A 19,117-nucleotide genomic window follows, 5' to 3' on the forward strand; every position below is an offset into this window, starting at 1 on the left:
AAAAGGCCTTGTTTCTTTCTCTCATGTCGTCTGTAAATATTTTTACTTTTTTTTGTTTATTATCTGTCTCCCCCACTAGAATGTCAGCTCCTTGAGGGCAAGACCCTTGTTCCTTTTGACGTTCCCTCAGTTGCTAGCCCTGTGCCCGGTTCATAGTTGGCACCCGAGAATTACCAGTGGAATGGCTGACTGGTGGCAGTCGGGGAGTTCCTGGCTTCCCATAGGCTGGTGCACACTGAGCTCCCTCAACCCCTACCGGGGCCCCTGACAGCCTTTCCTGGCAAGCCAGGATCAGAATACAAAAGACCCACATCCCTGGGGCTTGAAGACTAAGCTGTGCTCTAACCCAGGGGCTTGGTGAGAATGTCCGCGCAGGGCCTGGCTCCCCTTGTTCTATTCCATCTTGCCGGGGCCTTGCTGGGAATGATAGAGGTCCCACTGGGGCCTGGCACATGATGCTTAAGGAATATATCCTGAACCTCTCAGCAACCCACGCTCACCCTACCACTTCCCTCGCCGGCTCTGCTGAGGATGTAGAAACCCCTGGTCATGATTTTTTATTTTTTAGAGGCAGGGTCTCACTTTGTCACCCAGGCTGGAGTGCAGTGGCACAATTATAGCTCACTGCAACCTCGAATTCCTGGGCTCAAGTGATTTTCCTGCCTCAGCCTCCCAAAGTGCTGGGGTTACAGGTATGAGACACCGCCTCCGGCCCCTGGTGCACTATCAAATTTGCAGAACTAGACCTTTCCTCTATGCCTAGGCTGAGCCTCCAGCTATGCCCCCTTCAACTCTGGAAACGTGTAGACACGTGAGAAAGGTCTGCCATGGAGGCTGCTGTGGGGACTCCTTGCCAGTTAATCTCTCTCCCTACTTGCTGAGGGTATGGGGACATTTCCACATTGACGACCTCCCTTCTGGGCCTTCCCTGTGGTTTCTCTTACCAGCAATCACCTTGTGGTGTTGGTTTCCTTAACTTTAGTTGTCAGAGGGGCCTGTAAACTCAGAGAACTGTTTTTGTCCCTGCTAGGACCCTCTGTTTTCTCTTGAAGGCAGAGGGCAGAGTCTAATGGGCTTCCTGGCCTCTAGACAATGAAATACAGTATGCAGAAGAATCAAGGTGGGTGGGTGGGTGTTTATGCAGATTCTTGGATCCCAGATTCTGGTTCAAGTCTGGGGTGAGGGGGACCCAGGAAAGTGCATTTCCTACACACACCCTAACTGGTCCTGATGAGGTGGTCCATGGATAACACTCCGACAAAGACTGAGCTAGAATGTGAACGCTGTGACCTTGTGCCACGAGTGCCCACATAAACACTGCTTCCTCAAATCTCCCTTAAGAAATGAGAGCATCTTAAGAGCATCTTAAGGTCAGGGGCCCTGCCTCATTCAAAATTCTGGCTCAGCGGTTCTCAAACTGAATTTCATCTTTGTTTTTCTTGACCACTTCCCCCACTAGATTACTTTTGAACCTCCAGAAACGTTCAAATCTTTTTCAATAACGTGTGCTCAGCACAAGGCCTTGACATGGCAGGCACTCTGTGGATATCTGATCAACACAAACTCTCTGGTTCCACAAGACAGAGCTGCTTTCACTGATATGGTGGTTTGCCTGTGGCAGGTTTAGAATGACCACATGGCAGCTGCCACAAAGACTTGTGTTCTAACCCTGAAAAGCCCCTCTTCCCTGAGGACTCAAGGACTCTCAGAATCAGAAGCTGGTTTCTTGCTGTTGGCTGAGCTCCCACACTCAAGGGGAGGGCCCATCATACTCCAGCCTCTGAGCTTCAGGAAACAGCAATGAGACTAACAGCCTCTTCAACAGAGAATCTGAACGGAAAGCCACTTTCCACCGGACCAGACTGAAGTACTCTCCTGTAATTCTCAAACTTTGCTACATATTAGAATCACCTGGGAAACTTAAACTCCTAGTGCTCGGGCCACACCCCGTACCAATGAAATCTGAATCTGAGGGTGGGACAGGTGATTCCAATGTATAGCCAAGTTTAGCCCCAGCGAGCCCTACTTGGACAGGGAGCCCAGCGCACAGCAGGGAAAGCATGAGGCATGGACTTATTTGTATCCAATTTGGTTTTATGAGAAAATGAACACAATTGCAAGAGAAATGGGGACAGTGAGGGGTGTCTCAGGCTGAGCACATTTACTAATCCTCACTGGGAGAGGGGTGAAAACTATCTGACAGATTCCCTAAGTCAGCAAATCAGAGATTCAGATACAAATGATCAAAAAGGGGGATTGTCATCTATCCCAAGGCCACAGACAGATACATAGGATTCTGGATCCAGGGTGAGTCTGGGAGGTTGAAACCCTGTGAAAGGCAGCTGTGATAGGTGGTGTCTGTTGGACACCAGTTTCTGGGCTGGCCCTGTTCCTTTCCCAGGTTCTGGGCAGGGAGGGATGGCAGGGAGCTGGCTCGGGACAACAATGGGGGAACCTGAGTTGGGGCTGGAGCGTGCTGAGGGCACAGCCTCACTTAAATTTTTTGGAGGGGAATTCCCGCCGGCCTCGGCCCTTGCCTCCAAAGTTGCGCACCCGATGGACGATCTGCAGCTGCTGCTCAATGGTTGCAGTGATGTTCACGTCATCTGGGATGTGGACGTAACGGACGTTACGGCCGGTCACAAAGAGGTCATCTAGCTTGACGTGGTGCCCCCAGCGGTCCGTGTAGGTGACTTTGGCCAGGCGGATGTTCATGAAAGCATCGACATTTTCTATGCGTCCATGGGCCACGCTCTCATCCCGCAAGTCCACAGTGGTCACCTGACCCTGGAGGCCCTGCAGCAGGATGACCAGGCTATTCTCAGAGATGGTCCGCTCCTTCAAAGAGTAGCTCATTGCCATTCTTCCACGCCGCTGGCTGCTCGCTGTGGGCAGGAGCATACAAACGGCAGCTGGAGCAGGCTGGGGGTGCAGCTCCCAACTCACCTCCCCCATGTTCTCAAACGAAACTCCCAGTACAGACCTCCCCAAGCCTGACCACCTCTCCAATTTTTGTGTCTGTGGGCACAGGTGTTTCATGAACATGTTTCATAGAATCCTCACACCACTTTGCAAGCCAAAGATTACTTATACACATTTTATAAATCTGAAAAATATGGCTAGGATGGCTGGGCATGGTGGCATATGCCTGTAGTCCCAGCTACTTAGGGGGCTGAGGTGGGCGGATTGCTTGAGCCCGGGAGTTCAAAACCATCCTGGGCAACAAAGCGAGACCCTGTCTCTTAAAAAAAAAAAAAAAAAAAAAACACAAAACTATAAGAAAATGGTGAGCATTTCCAGTAAGTCAGGGACCAGAAAAGGATGCCTACTCTCATGGCTTCTAATCAAGAATAAAATGTAGGTAATGGCTGATGCAATGTTCAAAAAATGATCACAGAAAAAAAAGGAAAGAAACTGGAGAAATAATAATTATAGAGATAAAACTGTCCTTATTTTTCAATTATATGATATCAACATTGAGAATTCAAGAGACTTTGTAGACAGATTATTAAAACATACAAAAGTCAATATCATTCCTACTAATTAACAAAAAAATCAATCAATAAAATAAAGAAAAATAAGGCAAGGAGAGGTTAAGTGACTTGCCCAAGGTCACAGTTGGTAAGTGGAGTTGCTGGGATTCAAATCTATAGCTGCCCGACTCCAAATTTCACACCAGAGGTTCTGAACCCTCATTGTACATCAGAATCACTGGCGAGTTTTTACCCAGCCTCCACACCCCAGAGATTCTGATTCATTTGGTTATGAGGGGTAGGGCCCTGCTGTCCTATTTTTCAAAAGCTCCCAGGTAATTCTAAAGTCCTGAGGGGTACTTGTTAGAAATGCATGATCTCAGGTCTCTCCCCACACCTGCTAAAACAGAATCTGCATTTTAACATAACCCCTAGGTGAATTAGACACATTAAAGTTTGAGAATCATTGGCTGACAGTTCTCAAATGTTAATGTACATTAGAATCACCCAGGGGTCTTGTTAAAGCACACATTGCTGGGCCCCATTCCCAGTTTCTGACTCAGTAGGTCTTAGGTGGGGCCCAGAAATGAGGTGCATTTCTAATACGTTTCCGTGACGCTGTTGGTCAGGGGCCCACACTCTAAGAACCACTAGCTTATCTCATGCAGTTGCTATAAAGTAGAAATTTAGGTAAAAGTCATGTAGTAGTATTAAAAATGAAAAAAAGAGTAGAAAGTTAGGTAATTGGAAAAAAAAGGTAGTTTATAAAGTACACAGGGTTTTTTTTTGTTTGTTTGTTTGTTTTTTTTGAGACAGAGTCTCACTCTGTTGCCTGGGCTAGAGGGAGTGCCGTGGCGTCAGCCTAGCTCACAGCAACCTCAAACTCCTGGGCTCGAGTGATCCTTCTGCCTCAGCCTCCCGAGTAGCTGGGACTACAGGCATGCGCCACCATGCCCGGCTAATTTTTTCTATATATTTTTAGTTGTCCGATTAATTTCTTTCTAATTTTAGTAGAGGCGGGGTCTCGCTCTTGCTCAGGCTGGTTTCGAACTCCTCAGCTCAAACAATCCGCCCGCCTCGGCCTCCCAGAGAGCTAGGATTATAGGCGTGAGCCACCACGCCCGGCCAAGCACATAGGTTTTGAAGTTAGAGAAACTTAGGTTGGAATCCCCGCTCTACCCCTAACTTGGTAAACCTAGGACAGTTACTTAATGTCTGTGAACGTTTTTTCCACATTTATTAAACTATAGGTCTAACAAAGCTACCAGAATCTCACTGCAGTGAAGGTGCTCTCCTTTGATTTCAACATGCCCTGATATTGTGTTAACTATGTCTTATCCATCCCTTATTTTCAGAACCTGAGTCAAAGGTGGTGGAACTTTCTCTCCTTATGACCTTACTCAGTGGCATTAAGGGTGGCAAGCCAGGCTACTTCTGATACGGGGTTTGGGAGCTGAGTCCCAGGAAGGGTCACACGATTCCCACCGAGCTTTCAGCCTGAGGAATCTGCGATCAAGCAAGGGTATGGGGCTGCCACTGTGACTGCAATGAGCAGCCACTGGACCTCGAGTCAGACCCGGGTTCTGGGACAGGCTCTGCCCCTTTCTAGGAGGGAGACCTCGAGCAAGCCCCTTAGCTTCTCCAAGCTGGTTAAGCCATCGGTGAAATGGGATGAGCATCCTTTACTCACAGAGCAGTGGGAGCGGGCTTGGGGAGAGGCGCTATACTCGGTAAATGGGGAAGAAAACGCTTTCCGGGCTCCCCGCCGCCTTCCGGGGTCCTGGGCTCCCCGGCGCTCCGCCCCCAGGCTCCCCGCACACCGCCGACCGGGACCCACCGCGCGGGATTCCTTCCGCTTTCCCGTCCGGGTCGCCGCCGAAGCTAGAGGGCGCCTAGCTGGGTTGCCCGGGGCTGGCCGCGGCCGGATTAAGAAGCCATGGCAACGACCAGGTCTCAGTCCTCCCGCAGCGCCTGCGTCAGTGCGCAGGCGTGTTACCGCGGGCCGGGCGGAACTACAATCCCCAGAAAGCCTCGCGGGTGTCGGGCTCCGGCTTCGCAGTTCCCGGCCTGCGTCATAGGAGTCTCTTCTTCATTGAAGTTGTTCATTCAACACACATTCATCTCGCTGGACCAGGTGCCAGGCTCCTCCTCAGGCTCTGGGCCTAGACTAGTGACCAAGATCAGATGGCTCGCTGAGCTGATGGCGCCGCGGGGGAGTCTTAAGAACACAAACAAGAAAAATAGGAGACCAGCCTGAGCAAGAGCAAGAGCAAGACCCCGTTTCTACAAAAAATAGAAAACTTAGCCAGCGGTGGTGGCGAGTGCCTGTGGTCCTAGCTACTCGGGAGGCTGAAGCAGGAGAATCACTTGAACCCAAGAGTTTGAAGTTGCAGTGAGCTGTGATGACGCCACTACAATCTAGTCAGGGCCACAGAGCGAGACCCTGTCTCAAAAAGAAAAAAGCATAAAAATTCCTCTGACGCTTAAAACAGTGTGATGTGATAGTGACTGGGTGGCCTTTATTGGATGGTCAGAGAGATCCTGAGAAGGTGACATTTGCGCTGAGATCAATGACATGAAGCCAACCTTGTGAAAACTAGAAGAGAATTGCAATTAGAGGGAACAGTTTGTTAAATAAAATTTATAGGAGGCCATTGGTTTGGACTGAGCTCGTGCACTGGGCCCAACAGACCAAACCAAAATGGGGTCACTCAGGCTAAAGTTCCGCCTCACCACACAGAAACTAAGTTGTTATCTGACCTTCTGAGAAATCAAGAGAATGGGAGATAATAGGCAAATCTACAAACAGCCATTTTTAGCTGTTCTGATAAGGCAGTCCCCTCTGCTTTAACCTTTACAAGGAAAGTAACTTTGAAACAACCAATCCGCTTTTTGTTTTCTTTTTCTCCTTTCCTCTGCCCTTTTCTGTCTATAAAACCAATATGCTCTGCTTAGCTTACTAGAACACTCAAGAATGAGGGGTTACCCGATTGCCGAATCGCAAATAAAAGTCAATTAAAAAAAATTTTTTTTTTTTGAGACCTAGTCTCACTCTGTTGCCCGGGATAGAATGCCATGGCATTAGCCTAGCTCACAGCAACCTCGCACTCCTGGGCTCAAGCAATCCTCCTGCCTCAGCCTCCCGAGTAGCTGGGACTACAGGCATGCACCACCATGCCCGGCTAATTTTTTCTATATATTTTTCGTTGTCCAGCTAATTTCTTTCTATTTTTAGTAGAGATGGGGTCTTGCTCTTGCTCAGGCTGGAAGATCTTTAAATTTATTGTAGAGTTCATACAAAGGACTTGGTGGAAATCACCTTGACAATTCCAGAAAGATGGAAAGGCCAGTGAGGCTGGGGAGAGTGGTGCAGCAAGAGGTCGGAGAGGAAGCAGGAGCCAGAGCCAAGATAAGGAGCTTGGATTTCATGGATAGGAGTGCAGGCTCAGGATACAGTGCCTAGCTAGGTTCATACCTGCTGCTTGTCAACTGTATGGCTTTAAGCAAGTTAATTATTCTTTTTGTGCTTCTGTTTCGTCATCTAATACTAGAAGTGCAGTGATAGGCTGTCAAAGGGGAGTGACATGATTTTATTTACATTGTAAAAGGTCACTCTGTATATCCTTGGAAAAGTCACTTAACTTCTCTCAGCCTCAGTTTCCTCATTAGGAAAATAAAGATAATGTCTATCTCGGAGAATGGTTGTAAGATTTGAGTGACCTTCATTAATTTGTGAAGGCACCTGGAGAAGCTCAATAAGAGTTAGGTTTCTTTCATTCCTTCACTGTCATTCATTCATTGATTTCCATCTCCCTCAGGAGCCTTCTTTTTTTTTTTCTTTTTGGAGACAGGGTTTCGCTCCATCGCCCTCGAGTAGAGTGGTGCTGTGGCATCGTCATAGCTCACTGCAATCTCAGACTCCTGTGCTTAAGTGATCCTCCTGCCTCAGCTTCCAGAGTAGCTGGGACTACAGGTGCATCCCACCACGCTGGATGATTTTTTCTATTTCTTGTAGAGATGAGGTCTTGCTCTTGCTTGGTTAGGGTGGTCTCAAACTCCTGATTTCAAGCAATCCTCCTACTTTGGCCTCCCAAAGTGCTAGGATTACAGGTGTGAGCCACCACACCCAGCTGGGAGCCTTCTCTTTTTACCAGTGATCACAGTTGGTGTCTTCTTATCCTAAAAATAAAATTTCCCTTCTCCATGCAAGCTACTGTTCTCTTTTCCATAGTCGAGCTTCTTAAGAGAGGCCTCTATAGGAGCAGTCCCCAAGTGTGATCCCTTTTCCAGCTAATATCTGTATGAGACTGGATATTCTTCATGTCCTTCAACCGAAACAAGATGTCGCAATGGATTGAATGCAGACGCAGTCATGAGAATCCAGCTGTCTTCTATTATGACATATTAAAGAGACTTGCAACAGTAGAAGATGAGGTCATTCTTCTAAATTTTTTCTTTGGGAAAATAGTTATTAAAAATATGTATGTTAATGAGTTTATTTTTGAATGAATTAATATAATTTTAATTTCTAAAATGATAAATATTAATATATGTAGCCCACATAAACACAAGCTGTTAGAAGTTTTCAACCATTTTTAGGAGTATAAGGGGTTGGAGACTGAAAAGTTTGAGAATTGCTGCTCTCTTCTGAGGGCTTCCCCTTTCTCACACCAACTACTCAACTCACTGTCATCAGGTTCTACTCCTACGACTCCACCAACTTCTTTGGCAGAGGTTACTAATGGCATCCTTATTCATAAAACCTATATCCTCTTTCTTAGTCTATACTTCTGTGATCCTGCTCCTTGGTATTTTCTTCTGGGCATTGCATCATTTGTCTTCACTTATTTTTCTGATTGCTTCTTCTCCATTTCTCTCTTTTTGACGGCACTTCATTCTCCTGCTCTCTAAACGTGTGTGCTTCCTTTGGGGCCACACTTCCGGCTGCACCCTACGTGATCATAGCTGTCTCCATGCTGTGCTACACTGCTGCTTCCAGCTCAGGTCTCCGTTTTCCAACTGTCTGCTGCTTATTCTCACATCTCTTACTGGTACTTGAAACTCAGCATGTCTACAAGACAGATTCATCAAGTCTGTCCCAAATCAGCTGCTGCTCTAATTTTTCCATTTCTGTGGTTGCTACCACCATTTTTCAGCTACCTAAGTTGGGCACCTTGAATAACCTTGACAACTTCTATAATTTCTTGATTCCCCCATACCTGTCACAGTCACTGGGCCTGTAAATTCTCTGAAGTGTCTCATCCTTCACTTACCTTTTTATTCTGACTCCTCCCATCCTAGTTGAGACCTTCTTTCTCTCACTTAATTCCTTATAAAAACCATCTCACTGGTCTCTGTGTCTCTTATTATCCTTTGCCAATAGATTCAAAAATGCAGTTCTGATCTTATCATTTACCTGCTAAAAATATTTTCAATGAACTAGCAGAGTGAAGGTTCCAATGCTGACATTGAAGGCTTCCATTATTTGATTCCGGCCTAGCTTCCAGCTGGATCTCACTCAGGTTCTCTACCCAAACTCTCCAACTAGTGTTTCTTTTCTTTTTTTTTTTTTTTTGAGATAGAGTCTCACTCTGTTGCCCAGGCTAGAGTGCCATGGCGTCAGCCTAGCTCCCGGCAACCTCAAACACCTGGGTTCAAGCAATCCTTCTGCCTCAGTGTCCCGAGTAGGTAGGACTACAGGCATGCACCACCATGCCCAGCTAATTTTTCCTATATATTTTTAGCCGTCCAAGTAATTTATTTCTATTTTTTAGTAGAGATGGGGGTCTCACTCTTGCTCAGGCTGGTCTCTAACTCCTGACCTCAAGCAATCCACCCTCCTCGGCCTCCCAGAGTGCTAGGATTACAGATGTGAGCCACCGTGCCCGGCCTCCAACTAGTGTTTCTTAAAGTGTGATGGGCACCAGTACCTCAGCATTATCTGGAGTGCTTATTACCCCAAACCCAGACCTACAGAATCCAAAGTAGAACCTAGGAATCTGCACGTTGGGCAATGCACACTAAAATTTGAAATCCTTTGTCCTACCCTCTAGTCAGACCCAGCCAATCAGCAATCTGCAGACAGCGCTACACTCTTGTATCTGCCTTTGATACCTCAGCTGGGAGTGATGCCTCTCTTTTGACCCCTATAGCATATTGCTCTCATCTTTCCTAGTTTGCTTGTTGCATGAGATCTGCCACAGTTATTTACCTACCTCCCCCACTAGTCTCCTCAGTGTTGGGGCAGGGAGAAGACCGTAGGAGGCCCAAATGCTTCCTGCTGTAAACCACAGTTGCTGCAGGAACACCAGTTATATGAAATAGGGATCTGAATGAAGATAGTTGGGCTGCAGTGGGCATGGAAAGGAGGGATGATTGTTAAAGACCAATGAAAAGAGCCCATCAAAATCCTCAGAGGCTGTCCGGGGGGCGCGGTGGCTCACGCCTGTAATCCTAGCTCTCTGGGAGGCCGAGGCGGGCGGATTGTTTGAGCTCAGGAGTTCGAAACAAGCCTGAGCAAGAGTGAGACCCCGTCTCTACTAAAAATAGAAAGAAATTAATCGGACAACTAAAAATATATAGAAAAAACTAGCCAGGCATGGTGGCACATGCCTGTAGTCCCAGCTACTCGGGAGGCTGAGGCAGGAGGATCGCTTGAGCCCAAAAGTTGGAGGTTGCTCTGAAAAAAGATGACGCCACGGCACTCTAGCCCAGGCAACACAGTGAGACTCTGTCTCAAAAAAAGAAAAAAAAAATCCTCAGAGGCTGATTACATTCTGGAATGTGGATGGAAGGAGGAGGAATCAGCGAGTTAAATTTTTACACTGGGTACCCAAAGAGATTGATAATAATAAGAGGGTGGGGTTGGGGTCGATGCCTGTGGAGGAAATCTCATTCTTTGGCTACTGCTCAGCAACTGAACTCCTCTCCCATGATTGGGGAAATCTGACATTCTGTGAATTTCAGTGAGAGGTGGAGTTTTGCTTCCCACAACAGGTGATTTAAAGGCCAGATATTGTCTGTGATCCTTGTCAGCTATGGTGTGGGCTTGTGACGTAAACTTAGGCATTATTAGACTTTAAATCTGGAGCAAGCAACACAAACCAGCAGGAAGTGTGTAGGCCTCATCCTGGTGTGGCCTTTATCCAGTACCTCGTTCCTGGCGGTGGTGCTGGTGCCGGAGTTCTGTTTCTCCTGCTGCTGACCTTCCTTGGTTCGTGGCCCTTTTCTGATGGTTCTCTAGTCTTCCTGACAACTCTTTGAGTTGCCTGATGGTCTTTCCACAAATTTCTTTTCTATTTAAATAGCTAGAATTGGTTTCAGTTTTTTCGCCACCAAAAACCCTGCCCCTAACATTTCAAGACAGAGCCTACTTGAAATTTCATTCCAGGAGCCTTGAATTTCTCTCTTCCCTTCAGATAAGCTCCATTGTGGTTCTGGATCACAAAATCCTGAGAGCTAGGGTGGACTTCTAGGTCACCTGCTCCCCACCTCACCACCCAGTGCCCACATCCCCTCCACAATGTCCTGTAGATGCTCCCCTAACCCCTGCATTTCTTTGCCAGCTGATCTATTCCATAGTTAAAAAGCTTTTCCTATTTTATTTTTTTGCTTAACCATTTATTTAATTTTTATTGTTTTTTTTTTTTTTTTCCAAGACAGGGTCTTACTCTGTTTCCTGGGTTAGAGTGCTGTGGTGTCATCATAGCTCACTGCAACCTCAAACTCCTGGGCTCAAGCGATCCTTCTGCCTCAGCCTCCCAAGTAGCTGGTTCTATAGGTGCGTGCCACCATGCCCAACTAATTACTAAATTTTTTTAAAAAAGTCCTGCCCAGTTATGACAATGAAATGGGAAACCACAATTACAATTCACAAACTGTGGCATGAAAAATAACACACATCCCATCAGGAATTACACCAAACCCTTTCGTTTTTATTCATTCAAAAGAGAGTCCAATGCATAAGTGTCAAACATGAGCACCGTCATTTTTTTTCTTAGAAGGGGGAAAAACATTGACTCTGGGAGATGCTTCCAGTTTTTTTCATGGAAAACTATCCTGTCCTATTTTATATTATATTTAATTTAAAAAGCTTCTTCATGCCTTTACTTTAGTGAAGTAAACGTACTAAGTAAATAAAAGTGACTTCGGTTCTAGACGCTGGAGCTTGAGGGACGTGGAACATCTCAGGGAAGTGGGCCTGCAGCCTGAGGCGGGGGGAGCAGCACAGAGGTGACGGTGGAGGGTGATGGCATCTCTGAAAACAGCCATGCTCAGGATAAGGAGTAGGGTGAGGGTGAAAAATAGAATGAGAGTGAATGATAAGGAAAAGAAATGGGGGAAAGGCCAGGGATGAAATAAGGACCATCTGGCAATTGACCTGGTCATTTTGACAGACTTTAAAACGGCTGCATGGAACTGTGTCCCACACAGGGCAGTCCTCGGTCAGAAGGCACTGAGGGAGAGAAGAGGTGTGGCCAGTGATACAGTGACAGCCGCAAAGGCCAAAGGTGGAGAGGGTTTTAGGAAGAGAAGGGTGTTTACAGGGCCAAGAGCTTTCAAAAAGCCATGGAGAATGGAGAGGGGAAAAGGCTATTGGATGTGGCAACCGGGGCCTGGAGACCTGGGATCTGTGCAGGGGTGTGGGAGGGAGGGTGAGGCAGCCAGCAAATGTGCAGCGCTGGCCCACGGCCGGGAAGCCGGTGAGTGAATGGAGAGGAAGAGATGAGCAAGACCCATGAAGATGGAGAGCAGCAGCCGTGGAGAAGCAGGGGCCGCAGGTGGGAAGGTGTGGGAGCACTTGCAGAGGAGGAGGAGATTCTCAGCAGCCGCTCACTTCTGAAGCAGAAGGAGGGCTGGATGCCGAGGGAGGAAGGGCATGGATCAGAGATTCAGGTAGAGAGGAGAGGTGCAGGGCAAATGCAGACACAATACAGGTGGTCGCTTCTTGTTTGTTGTAACCTAAGCTGAGTGGTCTTGAGACTATCTGGAGAATCTGAGCCAAACGTCCTCAGCCGACACCAGGGCTTCCCCTGGAAAATCTGCAGGCCTCAATATTTCAAAGGGAAGTTGGTAGCTTTGTAAAGAGAACGAAGGGCAGAGTGGTCTGAGGCCATTGTGCACACCTAGCCCTGGGTCCTGTCCCCTGCACTGCTGGGACTGTGCTTGTGGAATGCCTTCATCAGGCCTCATGCAATTGGGGTTTCATGCCATTTGGGGAACTAACAGAGAGGGGAATGTTATTTCATCAGCAGAGGGACCACTGGCCAGAAACAAAAAGAATCTAGAATATACATGTGTGTGGTGGTGGCAGTGGTGGGGAGCATTAAGGTAATCAAATAATCCAAAATAATTTCCACTGACCTTGGGAAGGCATCTTGACATTTTTACTTGAAGGAGTGAGTTATTATCTGAGAATTTTTTTCACACCAAATCAGGAAGCTATGCAGGGAAGACTCAACTGTAGAAGGGTTTCCTTATCCCAGCTCCTGTGACTCCCTCTACTGTCATCGGTCCAGGAATTTAGCAGCTGCAAAGGAGTTATCCAGCGCATAATTTAAGGGAGTAAGAGGTAGGTAGAGGTTGTATTAGTTTTCAGATTTTAATTGAGATTTTAATTGGGATATTCGAGATTAGGTATTATGCTAACTATATATATTTCCTAAAATTTGCATTTCTCTTTCTACGGTTTCTTGTGGCTCGACTTGGTGCAAAACTATACCAGGACATACACCAGCAGAGTGACAAACCAGATGGCTGCAGACCAGATGGTCAGGGATGAGGGAATCTGATCTGGTATAGATCTGGGTATCTCCAGGATGTAGCTATCACGCTGAAGTTTGTTTCTCTCCTACTGGGATTTAGATAAGGACAAAAGTGAGTTGTGTTTTTAAAAATTGTTGGATACTTATGTGGACTACACAGGATGACTTTCTTCTGAGAATTGGGGGAAAATACATTTCCCTCCCTTTTTATTCCTCCCTCACTCTTGATTTTTATTACCTCTCTCTTCTAGGAGCCATTAAAATCCTTTGCCTTTTGGCTTTCCTATAGCTTTGCCTTACATCATCTGTAGGGCATCCTGACATTCTAAGAATGGGTAAGACTCCAGTTCTCAGGGCCCACCTGGGGCAGGGCCTAGGAATCTGTAAACTCAATAACTTACCTGGGCCATCTGGATTTGAGCCTCTCAACTAGTTCCTTCTCTTTCTTACAGATGAGGGAACTGAGGCTTGCTGAGGGTAACTGGGCCAAAAAGACATGGTGATTTGGGGCAGGGATGGGACCAGAGTGCAGTGTCCTGTTCTGACCATGGTGCCTTCCCCTAAAGAGGATGTTATACCAGCCATTGTGGTGTGACACCCTTGTGCCCCTTTGGCATGGTTCTAACCACACTGATGCGTGTTTAGTACTTAGTCCACATCTTAGGCAGAGTAATCCTTCTCTTTCCTTTGCCTCCTCCTGGCTCCCATGGTTTCTCTGGATGCCCTGAACCACCATGCAAATAAACTTGTTCTTCTCAATACATGAAACTCACAGATTGCCTCATCACAGAGCTTCCTTACTAGATGCATTTGAAACCCTCAGCACTGCTCTGGGATGGGTTGGGGAGGAGGCTGTTACTGCTTCCCGGCAGCCCACGGCCCACCCTCAAGGCCCCAGGACATGCTCAGAGCAGACAGTGAAGTTCTGATTCCTGACAGTGAGGTGGGAGCCAGGCTCAAAACAGGACAGAACCTTCCCCTTCATCTGTCACCCAGTCAGGCCTCCCAAATGGTGGCCAAATTGCTTAAAAGAGACTAAAACAGAAGGCACTTTGTACGTCTGCTGCAAGAGGTGTTTTATAGTATGATACGCTTTTCCTTCCCAGTAGACCTTTTGCAGGGGTAGGGGGTGTGCCTGCTCAGCAGACCTATAACTCATCCATCATGGCCAGCAAATCATCCCCCTTGCTGGCGCTCGACCTTGGCTGCTCTGTGATCTCAAACTCCCCCATGATCCGAGCCAACTCTTTGTTCCGTTGCTGGTCCTGTCAGAGAAATAGAGGGGAAAGCGAATGAAGAGGATGTTTCGGCACGGTTGTCTCTTTGTGTAGTTAGATATTTAATTTTTTGCCCCGCCACTGTGATGCATTTCAATTGCTCACCTGTTTGTTACAGGCTGGTTAGAGAAAAAAAGGGGTCTTTGAAGTTCAAGCTTATTATAAGATGAGGAGGGGTATAAGATTTAATGCTGTGTAATCCTTGGTACGCACCTGAATAGCTTGTATGTTGATAACTTCATAGGATAACTCTTCTGGTCTGGTTAGTGCTGCTTGTCTGGATGAGATGGTAAAGAAATGGGTCCAAGTTAGGGCGTTCCCTGCTAGCATGGCAAACTGGCTCTTGGCAATTTGGCAACCTGTTTTTTCTGCCTCATCTTCTGCCACTGCCCTTCAACTCTCTACCCCATCTCCAACCAATGCACCCTACCCTCCAGGAAGTCAAGTTCTTTTAAGTCTCTGTTCCTTTGCACATGCTAAACTCTGCCAAGAATGCTTTTCCCCTTATCTACTTGGCAAACTCTAAGACCCAGATCAAATGTCATGCCTTCAATTTGCCAGTGCAGTCACCATCTCCTCGATCAGAGCATTCATGACATGGCACTGAAATCACTAAGTACATGTTCATTCTCCCACTAAGCAGGGAGCTTCCTGAGGACGGGCTCCAGGTCTTACACTCCATTTTTGTGCCCTCAGCACTTAACATAGTACCCACCACACAGAAGTAAACAAAAGAAGTTAGTTCAATGAATGGGGAAATAGAAGACAATGCTCACCCCAAATATTTGGTTGTGAGGAGGATCACATGAGATGATGCTGTGGTCCCCAACCCCCAGGCCACAGACTGGTAGTGAACCCCTACTATAAACTGCGCATGTGAGGGATCTAGGTTGCGTGCTCCTTATGAGAATCTAATGCCTGATTATCTGAGGTGGAGCTGAGGCAGTGCTACTAGTGCTGGGGAGCGGCTGCAAATACAGATTATCATTAACAGAAGTTTGACTGCACAATAAATGTAATGTGCTTGAATCATCCCAAAACCATCCCCTTTCCCCCGGGTCCATGGAAAAATTGTCTTCCATGAAACTGGTCCCTGCTGCCAAAAAGATTGGGGACCACTGACTAATAATGCATGCAGAAATACTCTGTAAACTGTTAAGAACTGTATAAATCTTGGTGAATTACTATTGCTATCAGTTTTTGGTGAGACTGTCTAATCCCAAAGAAATCAAGCTCCAACCTCCCTGTTTCTTAATGGACTTTTCTTAATATGGTCATCTTGGTTTGTAATATTGCTTGTTCAGCTGTGCTCTGCTAGTAAAACATTAGAACTCTTTGTTTGAATGACTGCAGAATGTCCAAGCCATCTAATCCTGGTGGATTCTTTACCTAGGTTATTGAATTTGTTGGTATTTCATTTGTGATTTCCACATTTGTATTTATAAGTGTCACTGCTTTGTAATTGTCATTTTGGGTTTTTATCACACTTGGGATTTTCATATATGCCTTTAAAGAAACAGGTTTAAAACATACTCCTCTTCTTCATCGGTGGTAAAGAGATTCAACCGGAATCCTGGCTCTGGGCCACTGGGTTTCTTAATCTCCATCCCTCCCATCAGCCTGGCCAAGAAATTCAGTTCTTCTTTAGCAAGAGGGTTGGGAGCAATGCTTTCCTGCAGAAACAATTGCATGATTTTTAGCCACATAAAGGTGATCACATTTCCTGCTAAGACCCAAGACCCAGGGAGGTATTATAAAATGAGGCAAAACAATAACTTCAAATTATTTTTGGGTCCAAATAAAGTATAGAAAGCCACCTTAACCAAAGGAGAGGGAATCCAGCAATGCAGCAAGCCAAAGATTTTCATACTTTCAAGATGAGTGGAGGGCCCCAGGGATCCACACTTCCCCTCAAACTACCTTCCTCCTTGAAGGGGAAGAACATTGCTTCCTCCTCCATCACCCAGTTCCCTCAGCATTTAAAGAGCCTCAGTTGAGTCTCCCACCGCACTCACTCCGAGGCGCTGCCACACTGCCCTCAGGCGGTGGCGGTCGGGAACACACCCTCGTGTCCATTCCCTCCTCTCACGGGTCCTCGCCCCACTTCACCCTTGGCCCTTCCTTTTAACCCAGCCTTCCCTTGCTCTGTCTGTCTCCTCACTCTGCCACCAGTTATCTAAAATACAGTTCTTGGCTCATTTCTCCCTGGCTGGAAACAAACCCCTCTGCCTCCTGTCTAAAGTACAAAGTCCAAATTGTTTAAGCCCCTTCCTAATCAGGCCTCGGTGTCCCTGTCCAGGCAGGCCTCTGCCAGCGGCCTCAATTAGCTACGATCTAGCTGCGTGGGAGAGGCGCCACTTGCCCGCTTCCCTGAGCACTATGTGCTCTGCCTGTCTGTGTCCCTGCTCATCCTGTTACCTCGGCCTGCATGCCCATTTCTCCTCTGCTATTTAGCATCTTACCCACTTTATTTGTTTGTTTATTTTTGTTGAGCCTGGGTCTCACTCTGTTGCCCAGGCTAGAGTAGGGGGCATCATCATAGCTCACTGTAGCCTTGAGCTTTGTGCCTGAGCGGGGACTATAGGCACGCGCCACCTTGCCTGGGTAATTTTTAAAGTTTCTGTAGAGATGGGGTCTTGCTATGTTGCTCAGGCTGGTCTTGAGTTCCTGGGCTCAAGTGATCCTCTCACCTCAGCCCCCCAAAGTGCTGGATTACAGGTGTGAGCCACTGTGCCTGGCCTTATTTTACCCACTTTAGAGGCTCACTTTGATGTCCCTTCCTCTGAAAAATCTTCTTAATCCTGTCCCCTGCCACCCACCCCACTGGACAGAACATATGTTCTTCTGGAACAGCACTTTCTTCAGAATACCAGCTAGCCCTTCTTCTACCTTGTTATAGTTATTTGCTCCTCTTGCTATCTTTCCCAGGGTACTATAAGCCCCTTCAGGATGGGACCATATCTGTCAGCTTTGTGTCCCTGGGTACCCAGCCCATATAAACAGTTTAATAGATGTTTGCTGAATAATTGAATATTCCATGATTTGTCCTATAGCTAGCTGGGAGCTAGTTCAGTGAAAATTTGTAAAGATGAAATTCAGAGAAAATAAAACCCTACTTGAACTTAGCTACCACATTACTATGTAGGGAAGCATTAAAAAGAGATGTTTTAATGATCAAAATCACACAAGTGCTGGAGTCAGCAACCACGGACCTAATGGCACTGGTACAATGCTATTTCACATGTCCTGGTGTGTGGTTCCTGCTTAATTATGGTGGTTGAGCCAAGCCTAAAATTACCTAATTAGTGAGATCAGTGGAAGTCTACATGAACAGCTACAATTAAAAACCTGCATACTTGTAAGGCTGAATGGAGAAGACTGCAAACAATGAGAGAAATGTTGGCTAGCTTTGAAATCCACAGAATTCCCACCCTTCCATCCAGGCAGATTTCTGTGTCTAGAAAGAAGCTCCGAGGATTGGGGACGGAGACAGAAGCTCACCTGTGTCCGTGAGGCTAAGTTCTTCGATGCTCCAGACATATGGGTTTCCACAGGCCGATTCACGCTGTACCTAATGTCAACAGAAAATGGTGACATTATCCAGTTCCTTTCCACTGACTTCCTTCTGACTCATAAATATAGTTCATAGTTTTTATTTTGAGATGTTACATTGCGTCCAGAAAGGTGCTGTGAGTACAGAATACAACTAAATGGGTGTTAACCACACAAATTTCCCTTCTTCCCAAAGGAAAATACCTGGGGAAGCTGTGTGGAAACGCTCCCTCTCTTAAAGGGCAACACGATCACTGAAAAGACATGAGCATTACTTGAAGGCTAAGTATTTCTGGATTTCCATTGCAACAGAGGTTTTGGCTAATTCTCTTTCATGACTATTTAAAATTATATATCTTCACCCTGTTGAGTCGCCTTATGTTTGGAGTCTGTGGGTGCCCTTTGAAAATGTCAGGGCCCTGCATGCATTGTATCTCAGGGCAATTACTCCAATCGTCAGCAGGGATTTTTCACAGCAGAAGACAGGCTCTTTTTTTAAAATGAAGTGACCTCCTTTGCACTTGAATTCATCCAGGGAAGGAGAACTGCTTACATGTTATTTCCCAGTTTCAGGACTCGGTCTCCATGAAGTTCAAAAGAACCTTCTCTGAGTGCAGCGACATAGTTTCCACCGTGTTTGAATTCTATCTTCCTTATTTCTTCGCCTTTCTTGTTGAACATTCTACACACAATACAAAGTATGACATGATGGAATGTTCTCCAAGCTTAGGTAGTCCTGCAGGTTTCTTTGTACTATAGAACAAAAAGGAATTCATGCGTCCCTTCAAGATAAAGATATTGGTTGTGATAATAACAGTAATACAATTAACAATAATATTTATTGAGCATATGTTATGTGCCAAGTGCTATGTAAGCAGTTTAGAGCACTATTATCTCATTCATCCTCACAGTAAACATTTTTTTTTTTTTTTTTGAGACAGAGTCTTGCTCTGTTGCCCAGGCTAGAGTGCTGTGGCATCAGCCTAGCTCACAGCAACCTCAAACTCCTGGGCTCAAGCGATCCTTCTGCCTCAGCCTCCCGAGTAGCTGG

At 46.4% G+C, this 19,117-nt stretch overlaps 2 protein-coding genes across 2 annotated transcripts in view; both read right to left on the reverse strand.

Moving 5' to 3' along the window:
* Positions 1-2,132: 2,132 nt before the first annotated feature.
* LSM10 (LSM10, U7 small nuclear RNA associated) lies at positions 2,133-5,216 on the reverse strand. Its single transcript, XM_012642253.1, has 2 exons — positions 5,164-5,216; positions 2,133-2,885 (listed from the first exon to the last, which is right to left on the reverse strand). Exon 2 carries the CDS (start codon positions 2,860-2,862, stop codon positions 2,491-2,493), a length of 372 nt encoding a protein of 123 aa, XP_012497707.1. The 5' UTR covers positions 2,863-2,885; positions 5,164-5,216; the 3' UTR covers positions 2,133-2,490.
* A 9,169-nt stretch (positions 5,217-14,385) lies between these two features.
* The window catches only part of OSCP1 (organic solute carrier partner 1), a 30,582-nt gene continuing 25,850 nt past the window's right edge, over positions 14,386-19,117 (reverse strand). The window contains exons 5-9 of the mRNA XM_012642217.1: positions 18,620-18,748; positions 18,016-18,085; positions 16,048-16,187; positions 14,728-14,791; positions 14,386-14,502 (exon numbers count right to left, since the gene is read on the reverse strand). Of these exons, the coding sequence (XP_012497671.1) occupies positions 14,386-14,502; positions 14,728-14,791; positions 16,048-16,187; positions 18,016-18,085; positions 18,620-18,748 (520 nt within the window). The remainder of the gene's footprint in view (positions 14,503-14,727; positions 14,792-16,047; positions 16,188-18,015; positions 18,086-18,619; positions 18,749-19,117) is intronic.

This window comes from Propithecus coquereli, unplaced genomic scaffold, assembly GCF_000956105.1.
Source record: "Propithecus coquereli isolate 6110/MARCELLA unplaced genomic scaffold, Pcoq_1.0 Scaffold178, whole genome shotgun sequence".
NCBI lineage: Eukaryota > Metazoa > Chordata > Mammalia > Primates > Indriidae > Propithecus > Propithecus coquereli.